A 27,741-nucleotide genomic window follows, 5' to 3' on the forward strand; every position below is an offset into this window, starting at 1 on the left:
AATTAAATGTTTATGATTATTGTTAAAATATATTGATATATGATTATCCATACATATGTATATACTTATCACAAAATTATATAAAAATTTTCCAATCACATCCAAATCTTAACGTGGATAAACTACGGATGTGATATGTATTTCTCATTAATTAATTATAATACATAATGATTTTAATAAGCTTAAACTAATTTATAAACTTGTATATGTATGTATGTATACTATTTTAAGTTTATATGGAACACAAGTTAAGGGCAGTCGGGCGTATTTGTCAGTTTTTCCATAATCCGAATACTATAAATAAATAATCAAATTTAATGAGAATGTGCGGACATATGTAACTGATCGATTTCATCTTAAATATTTCCATTCCGGAGTATTCAGGCGATCGGTAATGAGCACAAGTCATTTATATACATAAATACGAGTAAGTGAACTAACAATTTGGAAAACGGTAAACTTTTTCATATTATTGAGAAATGAAAAGATCCATTTTCTTTTAAAGCTTATGCTATGCTTGATTCATCGGGTGACATCTCTTTAACGCGAGAATTGCGTTTTAAACGTGGCGGTGGAACTGGTACTTCAACCCTATCTGCTTTATTATCATTGGCTGCTTTAAGGGGATTATTTTCCAATGCAGGAACTGAACTAAACGCTGACAGTGTTGATCTTTTCTGTGGATTAGCCGTTACTATGCCTGGCAAAGGCTTCTTTTTACATAGACGTTTATCCAGATATTCCTTGCATCGTGCGATAAGCGGATTGTTTTTGCGATATAAATACCATATTGCCAAAAGAACCAAACCAAGTAATAACAATATAAATATGACAAGCAATGGGACATAATTGAATGATTCCGTGGATTCCTCTGGTTGACTGCGTTCCGTGCTGCTGGTAGTTGTTTTGGGGCGCAAAGTTGGTCGAATAGGAGGTCTGACTGGACGCTTGGGAATACCCTCTCCTAATGCAATATCAGCACATGATCTAAATTCTTCCTGAGGTCCACAACCAACAGCTCCATTACCATCAGGACACATACCCCAGTTATTTCCAGCTATATAACGCCACTGTAAAACGCATTGATCACAAGTTATGTCTATATTAAAGATAAAAAATAATGGTTAATATGAATATTTATAAACAATTGTCAAAAAAATACCATTTTTGAGAATCTCTTTAAGAAATACTAGATAAATAATTTTTTAAAAGTATAATTTAATAAAAAAAATAAAATGATATGGAATTAAAAAGAAGAAACTGGCGCTTAAAACAAAAGTGGAATTGGTCAGCATTTAAAATATTATTTGTAAATTTTTTTTATTTAAACCTCTAAAATTTGAATTTTTCCAAAAACTTAATCTTTCAATACCTAGTGCCAAGCAGTGTCAAAGGATATTTTAATGATAATATTACCAATGTGTTCCTTGAGATGTTCTAAAAAAACTAATATTTTTTTAGATTAAAAGTAAAAAATATTTTTTTGGGCTTATTTGCACATATTTATTTTAAATATTGAAATCGAAATATGAGCTTTTCAACTATGTTTTTAATGAAACATATACCTATTTAGGGTAAAGATTTAACATAATTACATATACAGTGAATCAACTAAGTTTTTAAGAGAATTTTATTTTTTGTTCATAAATAAAATTCGAAAAAAACAGGTAAAAAGTAAATTTATGTTTTCCAATTAAAAATAGAGATTGTGTAAAATGGAAAACCATGAAAAAGTATTAAAATCTAAATTTTGGTTGGTGGATTTGTTGTTGCATTTTATTATTTTTCATCAGAATTTGCAAAAATCATATCCCTTATTGTGTGAAACATTAAAAAATATAAAATAGAGTAATTGATGAAATGATCCAAAGAATTATTAGAAAAAAACGCACTGAATGGTCTTTCAAAATCTTTAACTGCCAAAGGGAGGCAACTTGTATCCAAGGAAAACCATTGGACTCCTGATTTATCTTCTCCAAAATCCATATACGAACTAGGAGGAACACTATGTTTAAATTTAGACCTCTAAACAGACTTTAGGTTGCTTGGAACCAATGTAAAGTGAACTGTCGTGTAGTACAGGAAAAATACCTAATTTAGATATTTTAAAATAGAGGTGGTTATCATCACCTAAGGTCAACAAAATTATATTTTTCAGCTAATACATACACTTATGCATATATATTTAGAACCCAAATCAAGAATAACTATCCAGATCCAAATACGCCTACTGTATCTTATTCATAATATAAAGCATTTAAAATATGAGGTTGAAAATCAAGATTTTAGCATGTTATAGTTCTATAGTGGTATATGGTACTTAGTGTTAGATTTATTGAATAAGAATCAATATTCTACAATTATAAATAAAATTTACACAGTACTCCCCAAATAGATGGGGTTTCCGTAATGTACTTTTTGTTTACCAAAAACCAAAGATTATTTTTGTTATAATATATAGATTTATACCCCACTAAACATTTTTTCTAGGTCCAAATCCATTGATTATCTAATATATCATGTATCCAATTCAAAATTACTGATTACTTTAGAAATTTAATCATTTAATTTAAAACGATAGATTTCATGTTAAGTCAAATATTGATAAATTCTTATAGGTATATAGGATAATAAATCGGTTAAGAAAGTACTAAAATATCTAAAAAATGTTATTCTAATATATATGAGTAATAAAAATATTAAATTTTATAAAATAATGCAGCAATATTAACAAAATGAAGAAAAAACATAAAAAGCAAAATACTTTATTGACCTAAAAAATTAACAATACGTTCAGATTTTATCAAAAATCTCGTTAATTAATATCACGATTATACTTATTTTGGTAGAAAATTAAAATTTAAGATATTCTTTAAAAAATACAACAAACAAATTGCTTTATTTTGCTAAAAATAATTGTTCAGATAAAGTTTTTTCTTAAAATGTATAAAATTTTACATAGGTAAATTACTTATTATATATATATATATATATATATATATATATATATATATATATATATATATATATATGTAAATTATTGTAATTTGCTACTTAAGTTGTAAGAAAAAACATTTAAAAAGTTTATAATTCCAAAAACTACTTAATATGTAGTGTAGATTCTAAAAAAATACAACAATAATTGCAATTATCCATCCCTGCATCAATATATTTTCGTCCATTTTCATTGCAAAAGCAAGAAACGAGCGACAACACAACCTTCTTCAATGACAGCTCATATGAGACTGAGTTGTGTTTTCTATGCGTGTAAGTAGTCTGTGTAAATTTTGTAACGGCCAAAATACACTGTGTGTAGGAGTTGCCGATCGTGGGTTTAAACCATTAACAGGGATTATAAATGTACCCTACATTCATAGTTTTGAATAAGGATTTTTCGTAATTTTAGTGATAATTTTGAATCTGTTTTGATCAGTATTTAAAATTCCTACTTATTGACCAAAAATTTCATTTTTCATTTTTGGCTTTGTTTGATCCTCCATATTGGATTCAGTTTATTGGAATTTGAAAGTTAAAATTAGCATATGCAATAAGTGCCTAAAGTCCTACAAAACTTTTCCAATAAAAATTACATGAAGTAAATTTTACAAATAATTTTACAAATTTTTAACCGTCATTTTGAATTTTTAATTTTTTCTTGCAAAATCTTAATCAGCGCCTCTGAAAACCTTATATGTAAAATTTATTAATTATGTAGAACCACTGCCCTAATTATAACCAAAAAAATTGGATTTCTGGCCCAAAGTGCATGCGTTTGTGCGTCAAGAAACAAAATCAACTCTATTAGCTTGACCTCATTCAGAGATTGTTACAAAGTCGTGGTTGAGCGATTCATTCATGCTATGCTTCACTGCCCTAATCTCTGAAGGGCTTGGCCTATAATTTAATGAATAAGAATGGCAGATATTACTGTCATCGGCGAAAGAGTAGATAGGGTTAGAAGTATGCTAATGAGAGTCGTTTATGAAAATATGAAACAGAGTATGTATGTAGGTGAGAAAGATCTAAGTAAATTGTTGGACTCTAGATATTTGATAAGGTGGAAATTTACAAATTTACCATACTTTCCATGATTTTAAAAAGTGCAGAACAAATTGCAATTCTGCGGTAATTATCAGAGTTGTTAGCCTCTTTTTATCTATCATCTGGTCCATGAGACTTGTTCATGTTCAGATTCGCTAAAACCATTTTAATTTCACGCGTTAGGAAGAATATATTTGGCATAGTTACTTTCGATAGCTTTCGGCAAGCAAGGATTAGGTACTTGCATATAATTCAGCTAAAAGGTTAGCTTTATCAACCGGTCGTCCTTGAAAATTGTTATCCTTTACATGATCAAGATTAATAATAATGTATATAAAATACAGTTTAAAAACGAAAACGGGGTACGATAAACCTGTATTGGGCAAATTTAAAAAATTCTTGTTATATCCTATACAGTGTTGCCACAACAAATTTTTTTTTCTAACCAAAATTCGAATAAAAAATAACCAAGTTAAGAAAAAAGTAAACAAAATTATTTTTATTTGTTTCATGTTTACATTTGGACATTAAAATAACAAATTCATTTTCTAAAGTGGAACTTGTAACTATGTTAAATTTCGTCGCTAAACTGGTATTATGAAGACAGTTATGAGCGTTAAAGTAATTTTCTGTAGGGGATCTTATATGAGACGTATGGTCAATTATGGACCAATTCTCATAAAAATCTGACAGAGATATTTTAGTTCCTTTAAAACTTGATTATGTTGAATTTTGTTGCTATATTGCAGTACATTATGAGCTTTAAAGTCATTTTCTGAGGAGAATTTTTATGAGGGATAGAGTCAATTATATACCGATCCTCATAAACTTTGACAAATACATTTCCAATAAAACTTTTTTATATTGAATTTCATCGCTATACATGCTTTTTTAAGCAATATAGTAATTTTTTTAATAGGGCATAATATGGGGACTAAAAATATTTTGGCAAAATATTTCAGTTTTATATCTTGTTTCTTTTCGACTCTATCGTGTTTTCAACAATAAATATATGTCTCTTCGCGGATTCGTTAACAAAAGTAATTAATATTTATTTTAAAAAATAACTGAGTTTTTAACGCATTTTAGCGCTACTATTACTATTTTAAATTAAATAATTCTTCCCATTTTATGTACAGATTTTTAGATTTCGTTCGAAATTTGGGTTTAAGGGGTATATTTGACCAAATTATAATACCATGTAGCGGATGTTAGCATTACATTCATAACTTCAGCAATATTTGTAAACGTAATCTATCCAAATTATCCGACAAATTGACCAAAATTTAGAATTTAAGACGGTAAAATAAAAACTAGTTTACAACATCATCTAGAAAATGTAAATAAAGAACTAAAAGTCATGGTGAGATAGTAGAAGTCAAAGGTCATGAGTATCAAATCTTTGCATATATCGCGACTATTATTCGTCGTATGAATTGAGATGTTATTACAAGTTTTGTAGATAATACAATTTCATTTTCCTTAGCTGTATTATTTAAAAATATCAGTTGATTAATACTTTAAAGATATTGTGATTATATTCTTGCATCAATTAGCAGAAAATACTTTATTAATTCTTATTAAATCATTAGAATTCGAGAATTAGAATTTCGACAAATTAGCACAGTATCTGTTTATGCAAAATTTCAAATAGGTATAGAAGTTGCAATTATGCTTTAAATTTTTAATTTAATTTGGAGGACATAATCTACTAAGTACGTAGACTATTCCCACCAAATTCCATAAAAATCGAAATGTGAAATACAGCCTATTTCGTTTTTTCATATAAGTACCGCGAGTTCTTTACATAAAAAGTTCCAATAGAAATATTAACGGAAGGACGGACGAGTTTGAGTCAAAAAGTGATCATTCCATTATTCACGCTGTTAGATTGGCTAGTGTAAATAAAATAATATTACGGTGTTGTTATGATTTAAATGATTTATGATTTAAACGCATAGGTACTTTTGCACATAATTATAACCAGTAGATGTACAAATTGCAGTAATAAAAAATTTCGAATAGTAAAAAAAAATCCACATATTACCAAAATTCAAAACAGGGACGGTATGTATATTTACATAGTTGGTTTAAAACTAGAGATAAAAGAAGTTTTTTTAATTTTATTTTTAAAATAAAAGCAAACAACATTTAGTTCAATTGTTTGCAAAAAATAACCAAAACGAAAAAATAATTCACATGTACACATGCAAAATAAAAATAACCAATTTTGGTTAATAATAACCAAAGTGGCAACACTGATCCTATAATACTTGGCAGAAAAATAGATAACCTTCCTAGGTATTTTTTCTGTCGCATAGTGTATTTAAAATTTTGCAATATAAACCATGATAAAAATATGAAGGTAGTGTCATTCCGCTCTCACAAAAAATTTTTTTGAAGTTTGCTGGTATTTTCTGAAATTTGTTTTTTGTAAACATAAAAAAGTCGTTGCCACATACGTAAAAGGGGAATCAAGTTTAAGGCTTTTGTATTTTTTATGTGTAATTTGTATATATTAAACTAGTATATAAGATTTTCTCATTCCGTTTGTAACACATGGAATGATTCATCTAAAACACACAAAAGTATAAATTGGCATTTTCGTGTCAAGTGACCCAACTTTTAAAATCAATGTCTTCCGATTTGGATGAAATTTGCACCAAGGTTAGTACTATTGAATAGTAGGCCAAACACACATTCTCAGCTCTATAGGTCAAGAACAGCCGGTCTTACGAGCGGGTCAAAGTTGGACATTTTGGTCATACAGGATTTTATTCAAATGAGTTTAACTTATCAACTATTGGCGCGCAGATGAAAGCTTATACAATTTCCTTTAAGGGCTTATAGTCCTATAATGGACAGTTCTTGACCGATAGTACTAACTCATCCAAATCGAATTTTTGAGTTGGGTCACTTGACACGAAATTGCCCTATGTATACAATGGGTCCTTACAAGATTCTATGACAGACATGTCCGTATGTCTGTGGACCATGTTGTTATAAAAAAACTACTAAACGGATCATGTACTCCAAATGTATTCCAATAATTTGAAATAACCCAACAAACACAAAATCAAATGTTTGAAAAATGTTATTAATTTTATTTAATATTAAACATTAACGGTTCTTTAAAAAAAGAAATTGATTTAACGTTTACATTCGATTTAGAGTTTTAAAATTTAAAAATAGTTTGATTTACAATCTTTCTCGACTTTACATGAAACCTCTGTGTTTGCTGGGTAACGACATTACAATTTATTATTCTGACATTTTCACCAAAATATTTTTTTATTTAGAGCGTGTGCCAAATGATATCAAAGTTCTATGGTGGATTGTAATTTTCCTATGGTGGGAACATTTTTACATTTTGCTGTGCCAAACGATATCTTTTTTGATTACATTAAATTTTTACAATTGTCACTACTTTCACAAGAAAATCTGCATTTATTTTAATAAATGAAACACTTTTATTGATTTTTTTATTATTGTAATAAATTTCTACAATCACAAATGTATTATAAACTAAAATTATAAAATATTTAATTTTTTGTATTTTCAAATTTTTCTTTTCATTTGTCAAAAATTTATATAGCCCTATGAGCTAGTAAAATTTTATTCACCTCATATGTATCAAAAATTTACATTTTCAAGTAAATTGTTACCGATTGGCACACACTCTTACTTTTAAAATTTTACATAACTTCGGTAAAATTAACAGATTTAGGTGATCCAAAACACTCGACACATTCTTAAGAGTATATAGGTGTGGCGAGGTCCATATACCCTTGATTTATTCTGTAACTTATTCCTTTGCACCAACTCTTCTCTATCTTGGTGTTATTGCAATCCGGTTTGCCGGGACTATAAACAGATGATCTTAAATGTATCTTCGGGCATTCCTTGAAATTATTTGAACAGGTGCCGAAACAGGGTGCCTTATAATTTGATACCACGGGACTGAGTTTCCATCTTTGTCTTGTCCCGGTTATTAGAGTGTTGCATTCGGGAAGAGAATATTGGTTAAAAGACTGGTGCACGATAAAGTCTATAATTCGGGATATGTTCGGAGCTGTAGCTGAGACAGATTCCACGCAGAACGTTGGAAATGAGTTAGTGACAAATGTATATCATACGGGATCGATGAAGGGTTATACAGACCTTACTCACTCAGATGTTGTTCTCAATAAGTGTGCCAAAGACATTGTTCTTACTCACAGAGAACACACTGTGGTAAGTCTAGTATGGACAGAGTAAAACCTAAATATACCTTGACATGGAAGGCAAATTCATTGGTATCACATTTATAAGATACTTTTCATACATCACCATTCAACTTCTCACACCGACACACTCATTGAGAACAACATCTGAGTGAGTAAGGTCCGTTTAACTGTACATCCATCCCGTATGATATACATTTGACACCAACTCATTTCCAACGCTCTTCGTGGTATCTGTCTCAGCTACAGCATCGAACTTATCCCGAATTATAGACTTTATCGTGCACCAGTGTTTTAACCAATATTCTCTTCCCGCGAGTATGGGTTTAAACCGCAGCCACCACGTATATCCCGAAGGCAGCACTCCAATAACCGAGACAAGACAAAGATGGAAACTAAGCCCCGTGGAATCAAATTATAAGGCTCCCTGTTTCGGCCCGGAAAACCGGATTGCAACAACACCAAGATAGGGAAGAGTTGGTGTCAAGGGAATAAGTTACAGAATGAATCTAGGTTATATGGGCCTCGCCACAACCATATACTCGTAAGAATATGTCGAGTGATTTCTCTTGAATTTGGGTCACTTAAATCTGTTTATTTTGCAGAAGTTATGTAAAATTTTAAAAATAAATAAAAAATTATTGTGGTGAAAATGTCAGAATAATAAATTGAAATGTCCTTACCCAGCAAACACAGAGGGTTCAGGTAAAGTCGAGAAAGATTGTAAATCAAACTATTTTTAAATTTTAAAACTCTAAATCGAATGTAAATGTTAAATGTTAAAGAACCGTTAAATAAAATTAATAACATTTTTCAAACGTTTGATTTTGTGTTTGTTGGTTTATTTCAAATATGGGGAATATACTAATACTACCATAAGCTGTTCTACTACTACATTCAGACGACTTAGGTTTTTGACAACAGACTTAGGTCCTTGACAGCAGAGTTTCCGCTCTATATACTCTATGATATAAACTATTTAAAAATGCCAAATTTTTGAAACATTAAATTTTGAAAAAATGTGGTAGGCGCTGTTTTTGGCAACACTACCCTGCAGTTCGACAAAGAGTCAATGCATAGGAAAAAGACAGTGATTTCCACTTATGTTAAACCACCTGGTGGGCTCTAATTCGTCTTTCGTCACGGATGTACTCTTTGTAAACGAGGGTGAAGGTAATCGGCACTTTAGTGTCCCCTTTGTAAGCGAGAGAGGGGACACTTAAAAAACACTTGTCTGTCTCTATGGGGTGACGATTCACTTCCTCGTAGGACAAGCACATGTTAAAATAGCTAGTCACCTGGACAGTCGGTGGCTAGGGGTAACCCTATGTGGTAGGCTAAATAGGGAGTTCGGGACTGTCCACCCGAACTGCTGGGTACATTTGAACGCATACGAATGTATTAAAAAATAAAAAGTCATTTGTATGTATATAATTTGAGGTATGAAAAATGTAACCGCAATCGCTGTCGACGATGAATTTTCATACATTTTTTATGAAGAGGAAAAAATCGACTTGTGGTTAAAATAGATTCTATTTCCGTTTGGTCCCAACTTAGTTCTTTTAAATGCCGTGATAATTCTATATTGTATTACACGTTTTAATTTTCCCACAAACCTGGTAACATGGCTTTTATTTCATAAATTCTACTTCCATTGCGTGGATAGAATCTTGTTTCTAAATCACTTGGCGCTGGCTGTGATGGAGACCCTCCTAGAACTGTTAATAGATTACGATCTAAACATTCCTGATTTGCTTTTGGCTCAGGGCATAGACGGAATTCAAAATATCTAAAACAAATGAAAATGAAAGCAATTTATTTACATTTTTCATAAGATTGTTACATAATTACAGTGTTTTATCTTACCCCATGTGACTTGCCGTTAATTCTACACGTATGGTCATTTCAGACCCAGGTGCATAGCGACGCACAATAACGCCTTGACCCCACTGCCCACCATGTTCGTGGGGTCGTGGTTCTGGCATATCCCATGCATCTCCACACACGCCGCATTTACCTTCATTACGTTTCCACTGACGCGTAAAACCTCCACAGTACAATTCGTGGTCATTGTAGTCAGGTGGTGTGTTGAAACCATAACGCCATGCAGATGCACGACTTGGTGGTTCGATTAGTCGACCATGACCATCACAGTACTGTACATTCAGACCAATGGCAAATATGAGCAATATCAAATAACTTTTATTTATACTCTGTGCTTTGTTAATTGCAAATTTTGTGTTGGAGATTTCGTTCATTTTTGATCACTGTTGTCCTTGATTACTTTTGCATCTGTAAAGAAGAAATTTTCTAAAGATCTTGTATACATTCCAATATGAGTAGAAAATTTTATATGAATAGTATGTTTATTTAGTTGTAAAGTTGGTTAGCCAGCGAGTGAATACGGGTGGAACCCACACACATACATACATATGTATGTACAATGTGTTAATTATGTAAGAAAAAATGGGTGTTTGACCTTTATCGAGTCCATTGTTTCTCTTGCGGTGAAAAATGTTTAATTTTCTATGGTATTTTATGATGAATTTCCATAAGTTATAAATTTACTTATTTTAAATTTATATATGTACATTTTGTATTCATATAATAACAGTGTGAAGATTCCCATCATTGTTCAATCATAGATACAACTATTTAAAAGCAGCTGTATACATACATATGCATTAAGGTTCCCCAAAATGGAAGTTGCTGATGTGCCCGCCGAAAATTAAAATAAATTTCATTTTTAGATACCATTTCTCAAAATTTTTTCCTAACGTTAATACGTGGTGAGCAGGATCAAAGGATAAATAGGTACTTCCTTCCATATTTTTTGCAAAGAAAATATACAAAGCTTAATTTCATAAAATTTTCAATATTATTGAACTAGCTCAAAAAAATAAAAATTTCATTATCCTTTGACCCACCTCACCAAATATTGACCCGAGGAAAAACCTTTTGAGAAACCGTATCTTAGAATCAACTAAGCTTTTTAGATATCTTCTTTGTTCTCCGTACAAATATACAAATTGAATAATTTTATAAATCAACAAAACAATGTTTCGTGTACATTTTGGATATTTTATATAATGATGACTGAAAACGGTCATCCGGGTCTTTTGTATTTATTTTGTTTGTAAGACCAAAACAAAACAAGAACAACACGTTACGTATGAAGCTGTGTGTGGTTATTGTTTTGGTATTGCCAAATTCAGAGGTGGAAGATTATGTTTGAGTGCCTATGTGAAACCATGTTTTATAATATTGAACCTAGAAACTCAAAATTAAATTAATTAAAATGCAGCACTTGTGTCTTTAAAACAAAATATCAAGTTTGAAAATCGGTTGCGAAATACTAAACTTATAATTTTCTAAAGTTAAAACTTCAAAAATAGCACTTTTTAACACCTTTTGCTCTTACAATGTAACTAAACAAAGTGATCGGGAAAAATTAAAAGTATATTCGTACTCTATGGACTATAACGAAATGGAACCCCTGCATTTTTTTATTGTATCACTGTGTAGTTGTATGCATATTCAAACTATTCAAATATATAAATTAAGTGGTAAAATTTTTGCAAAACAACATTTTTTTATTTCAGAGTAATGGCGTCACCAGTTAACGAATTTAATAGTTTGGAAAATTTTAACCATCTACGCCCTATCATACTTTCAACAGATGGACGAACATGGATAGATCGTCTTAGAATCTAATAAGGAAATATTTTCTAACGGGCCCCAGATATCACGGAATCCAAATATTCGATCATTCTATCAGACATTTTTTCAAGAATTTTTGTATTCGAAAATAGCAAAATCGCCCAGCAAAAACTCGGTAATGGGTTGCACTTCCATAACCACTTACTTTTCAATGACTACTACTTACCATCTGCATTACTTAGATGTACTCTAGTAATGACTTTCTTATAATCTGATATAGAAGTACTTTATTTTCTGCTTTGTAATTTTGTTCGCACATTTTATTTAATTGCGTGTTAAGAATTGTGTTTTACAAAAAAGAAAAAAAAAATCAGATTTATATGTGAAAACCATTATTTGGCGCGCAATAAAATAGCTAAGCAGTGGTGCAGTGAGTAGAACATTTGACTAACAAACCGAAGTCCCTGGTTCGTATTCTAGCTGGCTCTTTTTATTATTAAAAAATAAAACAACTTACTAAACAACTTCTTTGTAAGAGAAATTCCAAGTACTTCTTTAACTCCCTTTGTAAGCGAGCATGGAAGTACTTGCCTCCAATGACATCACCGTGTTAAAATAATGACTTAAAATTCTAATGAAGAAGTAGTGAAAAGAGATTTTATTAGCTTTTTAACTCATTACTTTTCAATGTTTTTCCTGGGCGTATCTATATACCGAATAAAGTCACGATTTTTCATGTCATAATGTCCGTGGAACATTACACCAAAAAAGGTCATATTACATTTTTTTGCGCAGATTTTAAAATTTTTCTTGTAAAAATATAAAAGAATGTAATAAAAATGTAACATAAGATTCTGCACAGCCGAATATATAACCTTACTTGTTTTTGAAATAAGCAATGCTATTAAACAACAAAACTGTTTATAATTCTAAACGTTTGGACTCCAATTCCATAAAACACTTTTTTTAAATGTGGTCATGTTTATATGTATGTCTGTATGTAAGTATGTAGTAAATATATTGCAAAATATTAATTATTTTTTTCTTTAAAGGTGTTTATGTATAAATAACTACGTACGTGTATTGACAATCTAAAAAGCAATTCCAAGCCGACAAAAAGTAATAATGTTAAGGTCATACGATTTAAAATTCTTTTGCTACATCCAATTCTAAATGGCTATAATAGTTTGCCATACTCTTGTTATTATCAGACTAACCAAAAAATTTATATCAAATAAAAGACTTTCCGATTAGAAAAAAGGTGTTAAAAATATTATGAAAATATTTTTTAATTTCGAATCGCGATATAGTATACGCACAATTGGGACGAACGACGAATTTTTCGGAACGAATATTAGTCGTCAGAAATAGAACACACTTGGGTATATGAAAATGTACTAGGGTGATCGATTATTCGACATTTTCCAAAAACAGGTTTTCTAATAGTTCGAATAGTTGACATTTAAAAAAAACCGGTTTTCCATTACAATTAAAAAAATATATTTTAATTTGAAATACTTAATGTTTATGTTTAAATTTGATTAATAAAACATGGCCCGAAATGATTTTTAACAGTTTAAAAGATTATAACTTTAGATCTAGTCGTCTGATTTACATTATTTCTTTAATATAAAAAAATTAGGAAAAAAGTGGGACACTTCTGTTAAACATAAGGTACTATGTAATCCTAGCTTATTTTAAAAGCCCTGTTTAGGAAATTTGCATAGGCATTCCAACACTTCCATAAAATTTCAGCCGTAAATTAATTATTGTAATTGGAATATAATCTTAAGATTGCTAAATTTTATCAAACAGTTATCCATTTTACAAATAATTTTTTTTAAAAAAGTTTAAACAAAAGAGCTGTAGAAAAATATACTCTAGTTCCTCGACTCGAATATTTTTAAAATTTAGACGGGCTGTATTATTATTTACTTAAAAATTTCATTTAAATAATCTTTGAATACAAAGCAAATAAAAGTATTCGAAACCGGGTTTTAAAAAGTGAAACGACGAATTAATTGGGGAAAATTGTTTTAAGACCAATTCCGGTAACCCGAATTTGCTGAAAATTCGAAGTTATGTTCGAAAAATTTTTTATGCTCTTAAAATAATCTCTGGGTCATAAGTTCGAAAAACTTTTAAAACCATTAAAACCAGTTCTCGTGGCCCGAATTGTCTGAAATTTTGCAGTCTGGAGTACACTTGATGACACTACAATGCTATGTTGGAATCTTTAAAATTAAATTCGAAAATTCGAAGTAATGTTCGAAAAAATTTTGAAGCTGTTAAAATAATCTCAAAATTTGGGATATTCACAAAAATATATTTTTAGTTCTTTTCGAGGCCAATTTCTTACATTTTCTAATTTCGAAATAATGTTCGAATAAATTTTAAAGCTGGTAAAATTATCTCAAAATCGTGGAGATTCACAAAAATATAATTTTTGTTCCTTTTTCTTACTTTTTCCAATTTCGAACAAACAAACAAACAAAATTCGTAGTACGAATAATTTGATTGTGTTCCATTCGACAAATTTACGCAACGAATTGTTGTCGACTAGTTCGTCGTGCTATACGAAATTCATCGTTCGCCCCAATTGTGCGTATACCAATAGTCCGGTAGGAGTTTTCATTCAACTGCTGTCTGTTTTCATATGGATTCTTCCAGCCTCTTATAAAGATAAATAAGCCTTAGTTAATGTATATGCATATATATTTAGACCAGGATAGATTTTGTCACAAAAATTTATTCCAATCATCTTTCGAATTCTAGAAAAATTAAATAAACATATTAGTTAAACGGTGTCAACCTTTCACCAACACATAGTATACATACAGACATACATATAAGAAATTTTACAATTATCGAAAATTGTACATTAAAAATACTTTTTTACCCAAAAAAAATAAAAAATATTTTTTTCACAAAACACCCCCATTTAACATAAAATAATCCAAATTATGTATATTTGCTTACTAATTATTATTTAATAATAACAATCATCATAATGAAGAAAAAAGTAAAAAAAGTAACAATTATAATTATTAATATTCAAACAAACCAGTGTCTCATTTGACGTAATAGGCGAAAAAATCGATAAAATTGTTATTTTCAAAAAAATTAAAAATTTAAAGTTTTCTTTCGTTTTCTTTGATAATTGTTATTATACATGAGTGTATGATTGTTCGAATGTATACCTACTGACATGTATGTATGTACATTAATAATTCGTGATGATTTAAAAATGAAAGTATGTACAGTAGTGTTCGAAAACCAAGAAAATTACCCTACACCACTATAATGGGGAGGGTATTATACGTTTGTGCTGATGTTTGTAACACCCAAAAATATTAGTCCTACACCCACCTTAAAGTATCACTTTTAGTCGATATCCGTCCGTCTGTGTGTCCATGTAATCCTTGTCCCCACTCTACAGGTCTCAATTTTCAAGATAAGTTGATGAAATTTGGCACACACTCTCTTGACTATTGATAACTGATGTAGACGTAAATTCCTCTACCAAAATTTATAAGAATAGGGCCATATTAACCCTCTGCCCCCATATAACCCCTCTTTTAGAAAATCCCTTTTTTGTCTACAAATTGTTAACATAATCACTGGTGTAGGGTATCATATGGTCTACCATACCCGACTACAAATTCTTACTTGTTTTTTATATTATGTTGCTACATTGATAACAGCAAAAGTATGAGTTTAATTTAATTCTCTGCCAAGTGGTCCAATAACAAAAGTAACTTGTTGTTTGAAACACTGTTCAACACTTTGAATTATCACATTTAATAATTATTACCACTAAAACCAAAATAGATGCATATGTATGTATGTTGATAATCATTATAAAACAAAGCTAGTTATAAATATTAATTATTTTATAAGAAAATTTTGCTTAAGTTGCGAACAATACTGTATGTACGTATTTCACTTCCAGTTTTTTCCATCTGATTTCGGGTCATACATTTATTTGTAAGTTTAATATAGAAATTATCTGAAATAACGTAGATTTTTTTTTGATTTAAAAATACAGATAATTATTTGAAAACCGTTAGCAGAGATTAATTTAAAAGTGCATATGTAGATAGTTTATGTATAACTAAATTCCTGGTTTCTGTTTTCCGGCGTTGCTGCTATTCACCGTTAAATGTAGTTTAACATTTTTTCTTTCATTATTAAAGTGAAAGTTTTCAAATGGAAAACTGGGAAACTTGTAATATATAAGTGTTATACATATACATACATATGTATGTTTGTGCATTAAAGTACCCATGTGTGTTTATGTTGATTAACCTGCCTATAAAAATGGTTGTTTCTTATTTTATTCTGTAATGTAAAAAATTATACATTATAGTTTGTGGTGAAACGGAAATTCTACAGTAATGATCTTTAAATTTTTAAATTGTTTATTTTCTTGTAAAAAAATAAAAAAATTTAATTAAATTGTAATTTTATATTTCTTCATTAAGTAAAAGAGAATCCGTTGTTAAACGGATGGCTCATAATTGGGGGACAAAGTGGGGCTGGGGTTCTATATTGAAGATCCAGAAACCAACGTTGACCAAATCATAACACAAGCTTCCTGGCAGAAGTACGAGCAATAACGGAATGCGTATTAGAATAAATATGGAATGCGATTAGAATAAATATGGCGCCCACAGCGCTTAATATATTTACCGACAGCCAGAAGGCAATTAGGGCGATATCAGGTGATAGAACTAAATCTAAGACCGTATTGGATTGTAAGAAAGCTTTAACTGAATACTCTCCCAGAGGTAAGGTTCACATCATATGGGTACCAACCCACTCGGGAGTAGTCAGTAACGAAAGGGCGAATGTAATAGCTTTAAAGGGAAGGGAGCTCGAGGCAGTTAACCTTACAAACGCAAAACCATTCGACGTTATTATTAAGAACTTGAATTTTATATAAAATTCAGAATAATTCACTGCAAACAAACTTTATTATTATTTTAATTAAACAGATAATTGATCAAAATCAATCGGTTAACCGAACGACGATATATAATTTGTATAGCCTAATATAAAAGTATAGTATGTATTTATGTATATGCATGCATATTAATTAGGTAAATATCAAATATGTATATTTACATGCATTCAATCAACTTAAGTAATGTCTGCAATTTTTCCCACTTTTAAGTATATTTTTATAGTTTCAAATAGACATAGTACGTACATATTGTACTTGTATGTGCCATATATTTCTAAGTAATAAATTAATTACACGATCTTAATTAAATGCATTTCATTTGCCAATTATTACATTATATTTTTTTATTTATTTTTATAGCCGGTCATTCACCATTTGATTTTGTTATTGGTGTAATTTTTTTCTTTTTGCTTATTAATGAGTATAATATAAATTTAAAAAGAAAATTTAAAAAAACACACTCAAACACATACGCAATCATGAAACAAAAAAATATTATTTATACACATATTCATACAAAGCTGCAAGTACAACATTTCACAATCTTTTTTAAGAAACCAAAAAAATATTGTATTAATTAAAAAAAAAGTAACTAAAGCAAACTACTTTTAGTTGCGAATACACGAAACGTGTAAGTATTACGGTTAAAGTTAATAAAGAATTTTCTTGTAATTATATTTAATTCATTTTTAGGTTTAAGGCAAAAACAAGTTTGTTGCTTAAGTTTTTTGTTTTGTTTTTAGCTACATTCTCCTGTTTAGTCGCGACCGTGGGACTGAAACAAAACATAAAATCTTAAAAAAAACAAGTTGGAAAGTAGAGTACTCTATCTTAAATATGAAACTTCGATTTTTATATTTGTATATAAATTCAAATATGCACAATAAAAGTATGGAATTCTCTATCGCCGTATGGATTATAGAGAACGAAATCCTCCAAATAATTAATACCAACTTATACCCAATTTGTCTCAAGTTCGGCGAAATTAATACATCTTTTGACTTGCATTTTAGTGTATTATTTTTCAGCTACACTACTGCGAACTTTAATTAGAAATCCACGAAAGTTCGAAGTAGACATGAAGAAAAACAAGTTAGAGTGCTATATTCGGCTCTGCCGAATCTTAAATACCCTCCACCAGCAAGCTACTTATCATTGAGACCCATTTAACTATCTAATTTTTAGATAACTTGGCGAAATTTTTGTTTCCTTATTGAGGGTACTAACATTTATGCATATGTCAAACTAATTTTAATTATGTCGTGAAATATGTATGTATATTAATAGGCCAGTTTGAAAACATTTTAATATAATGATATATCTGTACACAGAACATACTCATTTTGAATTTTATCCGGATATAATCATTTAATTACGAATTAAGTGATATTAAGTGATTTTCAGAAGTATACCTTATATGGGAGCTAAGACAACCTATGGACCGATCCGGAAGAAAAAAATCCGTAGAATGATTTATGTATACAAAATAAACATTTATGTCGAATTTTATCCCGATAACTTTGATTATCAAGTGCATTTGAGTAATTTTCGGAAATGGACCTTATATGGGAGTTGTGACCAATTATCAACCGATAAAGAAAAAATTTAGTATAATGATTTAGTATAATGATTACTACAATAGATTTATTAATTAATAAAATATTTGCGTTTAGGTGATTTTCGGAAGTGGACTTTATATGTATAGGAGCTATGACCTTACACAAAACATATTTGTGTCGAATTTTATCAAGATACCTTTATTTGATAATGAAATATGTGCGTTTAAGTGATTTTTTTGAAGTGGACCTTATGTAGGAGCTACTACAATATATGGATCAATCCGGAAAAAATTTGGTAGAATGATTTATATGCTCACAAAACATATTCAAGTCGTACTTCATCCCGATAGCCTTATTATTCAAAGAAATATATGCGTTTAAGTGATTTTCGTATGTGGACCCTCTATGGGAGCCTATCCGGAAAAAATTTCGTAGAGTGATTCATATAAAGACAATACATATTTGTGTCGAATTTTATCAAGATAACTTTATTTAACAATGGACCCGGATCGGTCCAATAATGGACCGATCCGGGGAAAAAGTGGTAGAATGATTTATATGTACACATTACATATTCAAGTCGAATTTTATTCTTATAACTTTAGAATTTAATGAAATATATTCGTTTAATTGATTTTCGGAAGTGGACCTTATATGGGGGCTATGACCTATTATGAGCCTATCCGGAAAAAATTTCGTAGAGTGACTCATATAAAGACAAAACATATTTGTGTCGAATTTTTTCAAGATAGCTTTATTTGACAATGAAATATGTGCTTTTAAGTGATTTTCGGAAGTGGGCCTTATATGGGAGCTATGAGCAATAATGAACCGATCCGTAAAAAATTTGGTGGAATGATTTTAATGTACACAAAACATATTTTTGTCGAAATTCATCCCGATAACTTTAGAATTCAATGAAATATATGCGTTTAAGTGATTTTCGGAAGTGGACCTTATATGGGAGCTATGACCAATTATGGGCCTATTCGGAAAAAATTTAGTAGAGCAATTCATATTTAGACAAAATCTATTTATGTCGAATTTTATCACGATAGCTTTAGAATTCAATGAAATATATGCGTTTAAGTGATTTTCGGAAGTGGGCCTTATATGGGAGCTATGACCAATAATGGACCGATCCGTAAAAAAAATTGTAAAATGATTTGTATGTATACAAAACATATTTGTGTCGAATTTTATCCCAATAGCTTTATAATTCATTGAAGTATATGCGTTTAAGTGATTTTCGGAAGTAGACCTTATATGGGAGCTATGACCAATTATTGGCCTATCCGGAAAAAATTTCTTAGAGTGATTCATATTTAGACTAAACATATTTGTGTCGAATTTTATCAAGATAGCTTTGTTTGACAATGATATATGAGCTTTTAAATGATTTTCGGAAGTGGGCCTTATATGGGAGCTATGACCAATAATGGACCGATCCGTAAAAAATTTGGTAGAATGATTTGTATGTATACAAAACATATTTAACTCGACTTTTATCACAATAGCTTTACTCATCAAAGAAATATGTGCGTTTAGGTGATTTTCGGAAGTGGACCTTATATGAGAGCTATGACCAATTGTGGACCGACTGAGATCTGCGTTGATAGTATGATTTCTGTTCATATTATATTTGCATGTACAAAATTTTGTGTTGATACCGATATATTTGAGGGAGTTATTAACGATAAACTAATTTCCGGGAATATATACCTTTGTATGGGGGCTATGGGAAATATTGGATCGATTGTAAAGATTTTGAACATAATTGATTACTGCCCTGAAAAAATAATGTGTGACAAAATTCATCGAAATATCTTTGGTAGTTTCCGAGAAAACTTCAAAAGAATTATGAAAAAACCGTAATTTTTTTCGAGGTAGTCTGAAATTTTTACTCATAACATTTTACATTGTGAACCGATTTTGCTGATTTTTAATACCAAACTGCTTAGGACAATAATGAATATTCTTAGTGAATTTGGCTGATTTCTTTTGCATAGTTTTAACGTGAGCGTGTTTTAACCAGACAGACAGACAGACGGACAGACGGACATAGCTAAATCGACTCAGAATTTCATAAGGATCAATAATATATATACTTTGTTAGGTCTCAGGTGAATATTTCTAGGTGTTACACACGGAATGACAAACTTATATATACCCTCTATCACCACTGATGGTGGTGGAGGGTATAATAATGGACTTATTACTGAAAAATATTTATATAAGTTGAAAGAATATAAGGTTTTCCGATTTAAAATATGTTCAGTACATTTAAAAAATTTTCAAGGTATACAACTTAACTATAGTATATGTATTAATAATAAAAGTTCCCTTAATTTTTTTTAATTTGTTTTTGTTTTATTAGTATTTCGCTTACAGGTTTGGAGCGTTAAAAATGTTTAAAATGACTGTATTAACAATTGTTTATCCATTTAGTCGGATGTACTTTGAATTTGTTACTGAAATATAAAATAAACACGATTTGTTTATTTCTTAAATCGTACACTTTTTATTTGTGAGTTTATTTGTTTTTTTTCGTTTTTGGCAACAAGAAAAAACAAGGAAATTAAATAATTTAAGTCTAAACTTTGATTTAAATTTGTCATTAACGTATTGTTTGGGTGCGTTCCTTGAATTCATGAACACTTCCAAACCACAAATGTATAGAAGTTATATAAAATTATCACAGTACTCGAACTAGTATTAAATTGAATTTATTTTTATATCTTTTACGATAAGTATTTATTTCATATAAATTCATAAACAATATTTGTTTGTTATAATATTTGAATGTGTATTTGAATTTATTCTTTTTTAACATATACATACATACATACATAAAATATTTTTAGTGGCGATATTCACACATACAAAACTTATTAATATTTTGTGTGCAATAAATTTTTATGTAAATCTTTTTGGACTTTTATGGAATGTTACTTTATGTTTTTTCAAAACTTTGATCTTTAAAATTTTGATTAGGTCTTAAAGTGTTTTCCAAAAGAAAGCTTTGTATATCCAAATAAAACAAAACACAAATATCACAACTAACTTGAGTGGGTTTCACCAATCAACTGATTCTTATATTGATTTCATTTTTTAACAAAATTTATTTCTTTTAAATTATTATATTTATGTATACTAATATACTGCGTGTATGAAAGTTAAACTAATTAAATATATAAGTTACAACTTGTTAAACAGATGTGAATGAATCACAATATATTTCCGATAAATAATCGTTTATTAATTTAATTTTAGCGCGAAATTAGAAGAAACCAAACAACTCTGATTATATCGTATTTAAAGTTACCCTGCAGTTTTAATGACTGTTGCCTCCTTTACTGCTTAATCAATTTGAAATTTAAATATTTTGATATAGTTACTGTGTCTACGTAAAATTAAAGGAATGTAACTTTTAAGAATTTTTAATCCAGTTATAAATGATCATAGTAAGGAACAAACTATACTATTCACAATAGTACACAAAACAAAAAATACTCGAAATAACTATGCAAATTCCTGAAATATAATTAGAATTTTCAAAATTTCTGAAATACAATTAGAATAATCTGAAATTCAATTGAACATGAAAATATACTCTAAAATAAACATATAAAATTTCAAAATTTTGCCATGTTTATTTATAATTAATGAATGTAGAATCTACATCTACAATGTAGATTCTACATATCTTAAATATTACTTGAAATACCGATTGACTCACAATTAACATCATGAAAAATGTACATGTATGTATGTATGTACATATGCATAACTGTTTATTACAATAAGGGATATATTGTCATTATCAAAACTGAAGGGTAACTTGTGAAAGAAGGGGTGCTATTAAGATTTCAGGAAAATAAAATAACAACAAAGAAATCGACCAAAAATAAACTGGTTGAAATAAATACATATGTATGTATGTACGTATGTATAAAAATCTGTTCGTATTTTGATTAAATTTTAAAGTCCCGCATTGCAAGTTTTTGGAACAAGTTTGAATTTGTTTTTTGTTTACTTTTGTTTCTTTTTTAGTAAGTAACACGTCTTATGACTTAAATTGTACATTCATATAAATACATACATATGTATGTATCTGATTTATTACCCAGTTTAAAGCCTTCAATGTGGGATTGTATCAGTTATGGAACAATCTCTCCAGAATTAAAAAAAATATATGTATTTTTTTGGAATTATATCATAAGTAATGCTAAACTTTTGGAATGATTTATTAACTATAAACTGATTTTCAGTTGGAGGATTTATGTGGAGGGTAGAGTCAACTATGGACCGATTTTCATAAAATTTTGTTTGTAGAATTCCGTTACCAAAAACGCTTTTTATGTCGAGTTTTATCATTATACCAAAATTTTAAAGCCTGCTATAGGCATTAAATAGGGTTTCTAAGCGGGAAATATTTCCCGGGAATATATTTTTCCGTAATTTAATTTTTTAATTTTTAATCTATTTAATTTTGTAGGGAATTCTAAATAACTATTTCTTGTTAAATTTGATTAAAATATCAGATAATTTTAGGAAATGGTTTGCTTAAACAACAAATCGTGTACTGGTGGTACCTTTACTTAATATAAATTACTATTTCAAGAATATAATTGAATCAGTGTATCGGGTCTAATACTGAGAAATTCGATTTCAGCAGATATATATCAAATATCACAGTTTAATTAAACATCCATTATTTTGGTTTCTTGTAGAAATTATTACATTTTAACTGTAACCATAATTGTGAGAAGTAGTTATCTTCTGGAGAACAATTCAAACAGGGCTATCAGGCACTCCACTCGTAATGGTTTCAAGTCAGTCGTTATAGCTATGATCTTTATTAATTTTTGTGTTATTAAAAATTCTATTAATTTTGTTAAAAAAATTAATTTAAATTTAAAATTATTAGTAAAGGTTTTGTTTAAAACGTTACGAAAAATTTGTAATTACAATTTAAATTTCCAGTAAAAACATTCATTACCATGTAAGGGGTTAAAATGCTAAAATTTACTTACATAATAGCATTTTAAGTCATTATTATTATATGTCATTGGAGACAAGTACTTACCACAAACGATTACAAGTAATTAGAAAAATTAGTCATTGTAAATCGTATGAGAAAACGTATACTGCTTCTATATCTTTACTGGGAAGATGAGTAATGAATTAGGAAGTATTTATATAATACACTAGCTATATCCTGTGTGCTTTGCTACCTAATCAATAGATTCTAGCTATAAAAGTTTCACAGATATACGAATTTTTGTGTTGGAGCCCCTTATTGAAAGTCCACGAATTTATTACCGAAATATTTACATGGATGTCAGAGTTCTTCGTGCAAAATTTGATGATTCTAGCTCTAAGAGTTTCCCCGATATAAGAATTTGTGTACTTAATTCATATGGGAGGTGTTAATCCTCCCTAATGATAGCCCATCCATGTTCACATAGATGTTAAAGTTCTTCGTTCAAAATTTGAAGATTCTAGCTCCAATAGTTTCCTAGAAAAACGAATTTTTGCATTTAATTCATATGGGATGTACCCGCTAATTTATCACACAAATGTTAACATGGATGTCAAAGTTGCTCGTGCAAAATTTTAGAATTTTGGCTCTAATAGTTTCTGAGATAAACGAATTTTTGTATTTAATTCATATGGGAGGTGCCAAGCCCCCCATTCACTCCCAAATATTCGCATGGATGTTAAAAGTCATCGTGCAAAATTTTAAGATTCTAACTCCAATAGTTTTCCAGATAAACTAATTTTAGTATGTAATTCCTATGGGAGGTGCCAAGCCCCTATTGCTAGTCTACCAAATTTTTGACAGGACCCTAGTTGTTATACTTTTTCAGATATACTAATTTAAGCTTTGTGTATATGGGAGGTGCCGCGCCCACTATACCTAGGCTGCCCATTTTATCAACATGTGTTCACATGGATGTCAAAGTTGTTAATACAAAATTTGAGCTGTTGTAGTTTCTGAGATATGCGGCTATTAATAGTTTTTATGTATGTGGCAGAACATACATACATACATACATACATACATACATACATACATACATACATACATACATACATACATACATACATACATACATACATACATACATACATACATACATACATACATACATACATACATACATACATACATACATACATACATACATACATACATACATACATACATACATACATACATACATACATACATACATACATACATACATACATACATACATACATACATACATACATACATACACACATTAATTTTTATATAAAATAAAGTATTGCATTAAAAGAAATGTCCATACAAAAAATTGGACTCCTCCGATCAAAATTAGCGATTTTATTGACAAAAAGGAAAAGGCCCTATCTACAAAACTATTTAAATATTAAAGGTAAAAAGTCCAATTTCTCCATTTTTATATACGCCATTGTCAACCATCATAACAACTGATAGGCTTCACAATTAAACAATTTGTTTATTTACTACAAGTAAATCGCGTTGATAGAAACAAACATTTCAATTTAAATAGTTTTATGCTTCTCCTGTAAAATTTTAAAACTGTTAGATAGGGCCGTTTGCGTTTTAGGTGACGATATATAGAATATTATTATGTAATCCAGGCGATATGTAGTAGTCATTAAAAGTATGTTAAGTAAGTAATTTCAATTAAAAGCCATTACTCAGTTTTTGCTGGGTTATTCCACTTTTAAAACCTCATAACGTTAGATCTTTTAACATTTTTTCTTAAAATTTAAATTAGTTTGCCTTTAGAAAGGAATTCTGTGAAATCGCTTAAAATTAAAAAGAGTTAGATATTTCTTTTTATAAAATACATATTCAAAAATAAATAAAATTTTATTTCGTAAAAAGTAAATAACACGTTAAACATGTTCTAATGATACAGAAATGTCGAAATCTCAAGAAAAATACAATATTTTTTCAAAAATGTTCCAGGTTATTATGTATTGAAAATTGAGAATGAAAAAAATTTTATATCATATATTAGAAACTCTAGCATTAAATCAATTTCCTGAAGAAGTCATTATATGGTAGTAGAGTAAATTATGGGGTTTTCCTCATGGAACTCTGAAGAGAGATTTTGGTTAATATAAAACTAATATAATTATAATTAAATAATTAATAATAATATAATTATGTATTTTGTATTGGAGGAATTATTGTGAAGTAGAAATTTGTAACCGCTTATGGCCTATAGGCTAGGTTATTGAATATTGTTAAATAAAATAAAAAATAAAAATAAAACTCGTTTTTGTCAAATTTCATTGGTATAATGTGATTTTTAAGTTGTAGAGCAATTTTCTGATGGCGACCTTATATGGGAGGTAGGGTCAATTATGACATAAGAGCTGATTATGAAAAACTGAGTGCACAGAGTTAATACTAATGATCCGCAGTTTCCTGCAAACATAGATTTTTTTAATTGTACATTCATATAAATACATAAATTATTCCCCAGTTTAACGCCTTCAATAGGAGTTCAATAGATTTTTTCATGTGTGAAAATTGCTGTTGCACGGTGTAATAGGTATTTGTGGAGAATTTCAGCCCTCTAGCTTTTTTCATTCGGACCCTATCGAGTTTTCAACAGACGGACATGTATAAATCGTCTTATAATCTAATGATATTCCAGAATATACATACTTTTATGGAGAAAATAGACAAATATTTCAGCCCTCTAGCTTTTTTTATGTCAAAAACAATCTCCATCTTTTTTTAATGGTGGGTATGGGATTGCAAATTACAAAACATATAATTTTTTTTTTTTTGTTGAAAACTAATCGATCGGGAAAAATTAAAAAAATATTCGTACTCTATGGACTATAACGAAGTTGGATTGGATTATGAGAACCCCTGTATTTTTTTTTCAAAAAATTATAGTTTATAGTCTAGTCTATAATCTAATCTAAAGTCTAGTCTATAGTCTAGTCATTAGTCTCGTTTATAGTCTAATCTATAGTCTAGTCTATTTTTACAATTATTTTTATCTAAACGGAACTATAAGTTACAAATTTCATTATTATAATTTTGAGTTGATAACAGAAATTCATTCTCTTTTTATATTGCACTTTTAAATCCTCGATGATTCATTAAAAAAAATCTTTGACTTTAAATCGGTAAGTATAATTCATAGAAATATGTGTGATAATACCTTCACACACACACACACATATATATATATATATATATATAATACAGTGATGAAACCAAACAAAATTTTATTTATTTCGATCTATTAAATCTACACGTACTAGGTATGCATGTACATATGTATGTATGTATGTAAGTACGCCTAAGTAAGTATGTACATATATATTTCATAAATTCCCGTGCTAAATGTATCTGATTAAGAGAAAGACAATGATAATAAATCAACGCGTACTCGCTTTATTTTTATTAGACAAATCCAAAACATATACAATTTAAATTGACTCATTTTTGTTTTTGAGGGGTTTCTTTATTCACAATGCACTTGGTTGGTAAAGTAAAAAAAAAACGTTCAAATGAAAGTGAAATGAAGTCGCTGTTTTGTTATTTTATGTTTATTTCTTTCGTATTCAATGACTTTTGTTTTCCAATATTTGTTTCTATCCACTACCGTTTTCACTTCATATGGTGGTTTTATATTTTTACTTTTTTTTTTTTTTTTTTCTTTAATTTTTTTTGTTAAATGTAAGTACGATGTGAATCGAAGTGGCAAAGTAAATAACAAAGGTATTAATTTGCAACGTACTACAATACAATACTTTTTGTAAAGTAAATTTTAGTTTTGTATTTGCAGCATAAGAAAAAAAAATACGAACACATTCACTTACAGCTTTTATTATTCACTTGCTGACAACATTAAACTCTAATCCCAGCGATATTGGAATTGAGAAGAAGTTGGTGTTGATAAGTTCACAAACAATTAATGAGATCAAGTTTAAGCGAAATGAAATCGATATTCGTTTTAAAAGTTCTTATTTCACGTTGACCAACCGACCGACAAAGGCAACAATAACAAGTTAAGTTAAAAAAACAACATCTATTTACACATAACAGCTTTCACCGGCGTGAAATAACAGCAAAAAAGTCCAATAAATAGTTTAGTAGTTTTAAATGTGTAAGTCTGTGATACAGCAAAATACTCGCACTCGTATTAATAAAAAAACGCCCGTAATCCGTAAAAACGTCTTGCTTTATTCAGCAACTGCAACAAACTGTTAAACTATCACAACCAGTTGCCGTCTTTCATTC

General features: G+C 29.3%; 1 protein-coding gene across 2 annotated transcripts; it reads right to left on the bottom strand.

The window, feature by feature from the left end:
* LOC119604506 lies at positions 1-27,741 on the bottom strand. 2 transcript variants are annotated; one of them, XM_037957173.1, is made up of 4 exons: positions 27,321-27,741; positions 10,131-10,556; positions 9,881-10,053; positions 1-1,099 (listed from the first exon to the last, which is right to left on the bottom strand). In XM_037957173.1, exons 2-4 carry the CDS (start codon positions 10,520-10,522, stop codon positions 507-509), a joined length of 1,158 nt encoding a protein of 385 aa, XP_037813101.1. In that variant the 5' UTR covers positions 10,523-10,556; positions 27,321-27,741; the 3' UTR covers positions 1-506. The 2 variants fall into 2 exon arrangements, with proteins under 2 accessions (XP_037813101.1, XP_037813112.1); XM_037957184.1 differs by lacking the exon at positions 27,321-27,741 and adding an exon at positions 21,299-21,528.

Source organism: Lucilia sericata, unplaced genomic scaffold (genome assembly GCF_015586225.1).
Source record: "Lucilia sericata isolate MDLA Ls3-8-SP2 unplaced genomic scaffold, ASM1558622v1 Contig000013F_arrow, whole genome shotgun sequence".
Lineage (NCBI taxonomy): Eukaryota > Metazoa > Arthropoda > Insecta > Diptera > Calliphoridae > Lucilia > Lucilia sericata.

Coding starts and splice junctions, on each gene's coding strand:
- LOC119604506 (XM_037957173.1), bottom strand. CDS start 10,522: ATGAACGAAATCTCCAACACAAAATTTGCAATTAACAAAGCACAGAGT. Junction 10,054..10,130: donor TTAACGGCAAGTCACATGGG/GTAAGATAAAAC, acceptor CATTTGTTTTAG/ATATTTTGAATTCCGTCTAT. Junction 1,100..9,880: donor AATAAAAGCCATGTTACCAG/GTTTGTGGGAAA, acceptor TCTTTAATATAG/ACATAACTTGTGATCAATGC.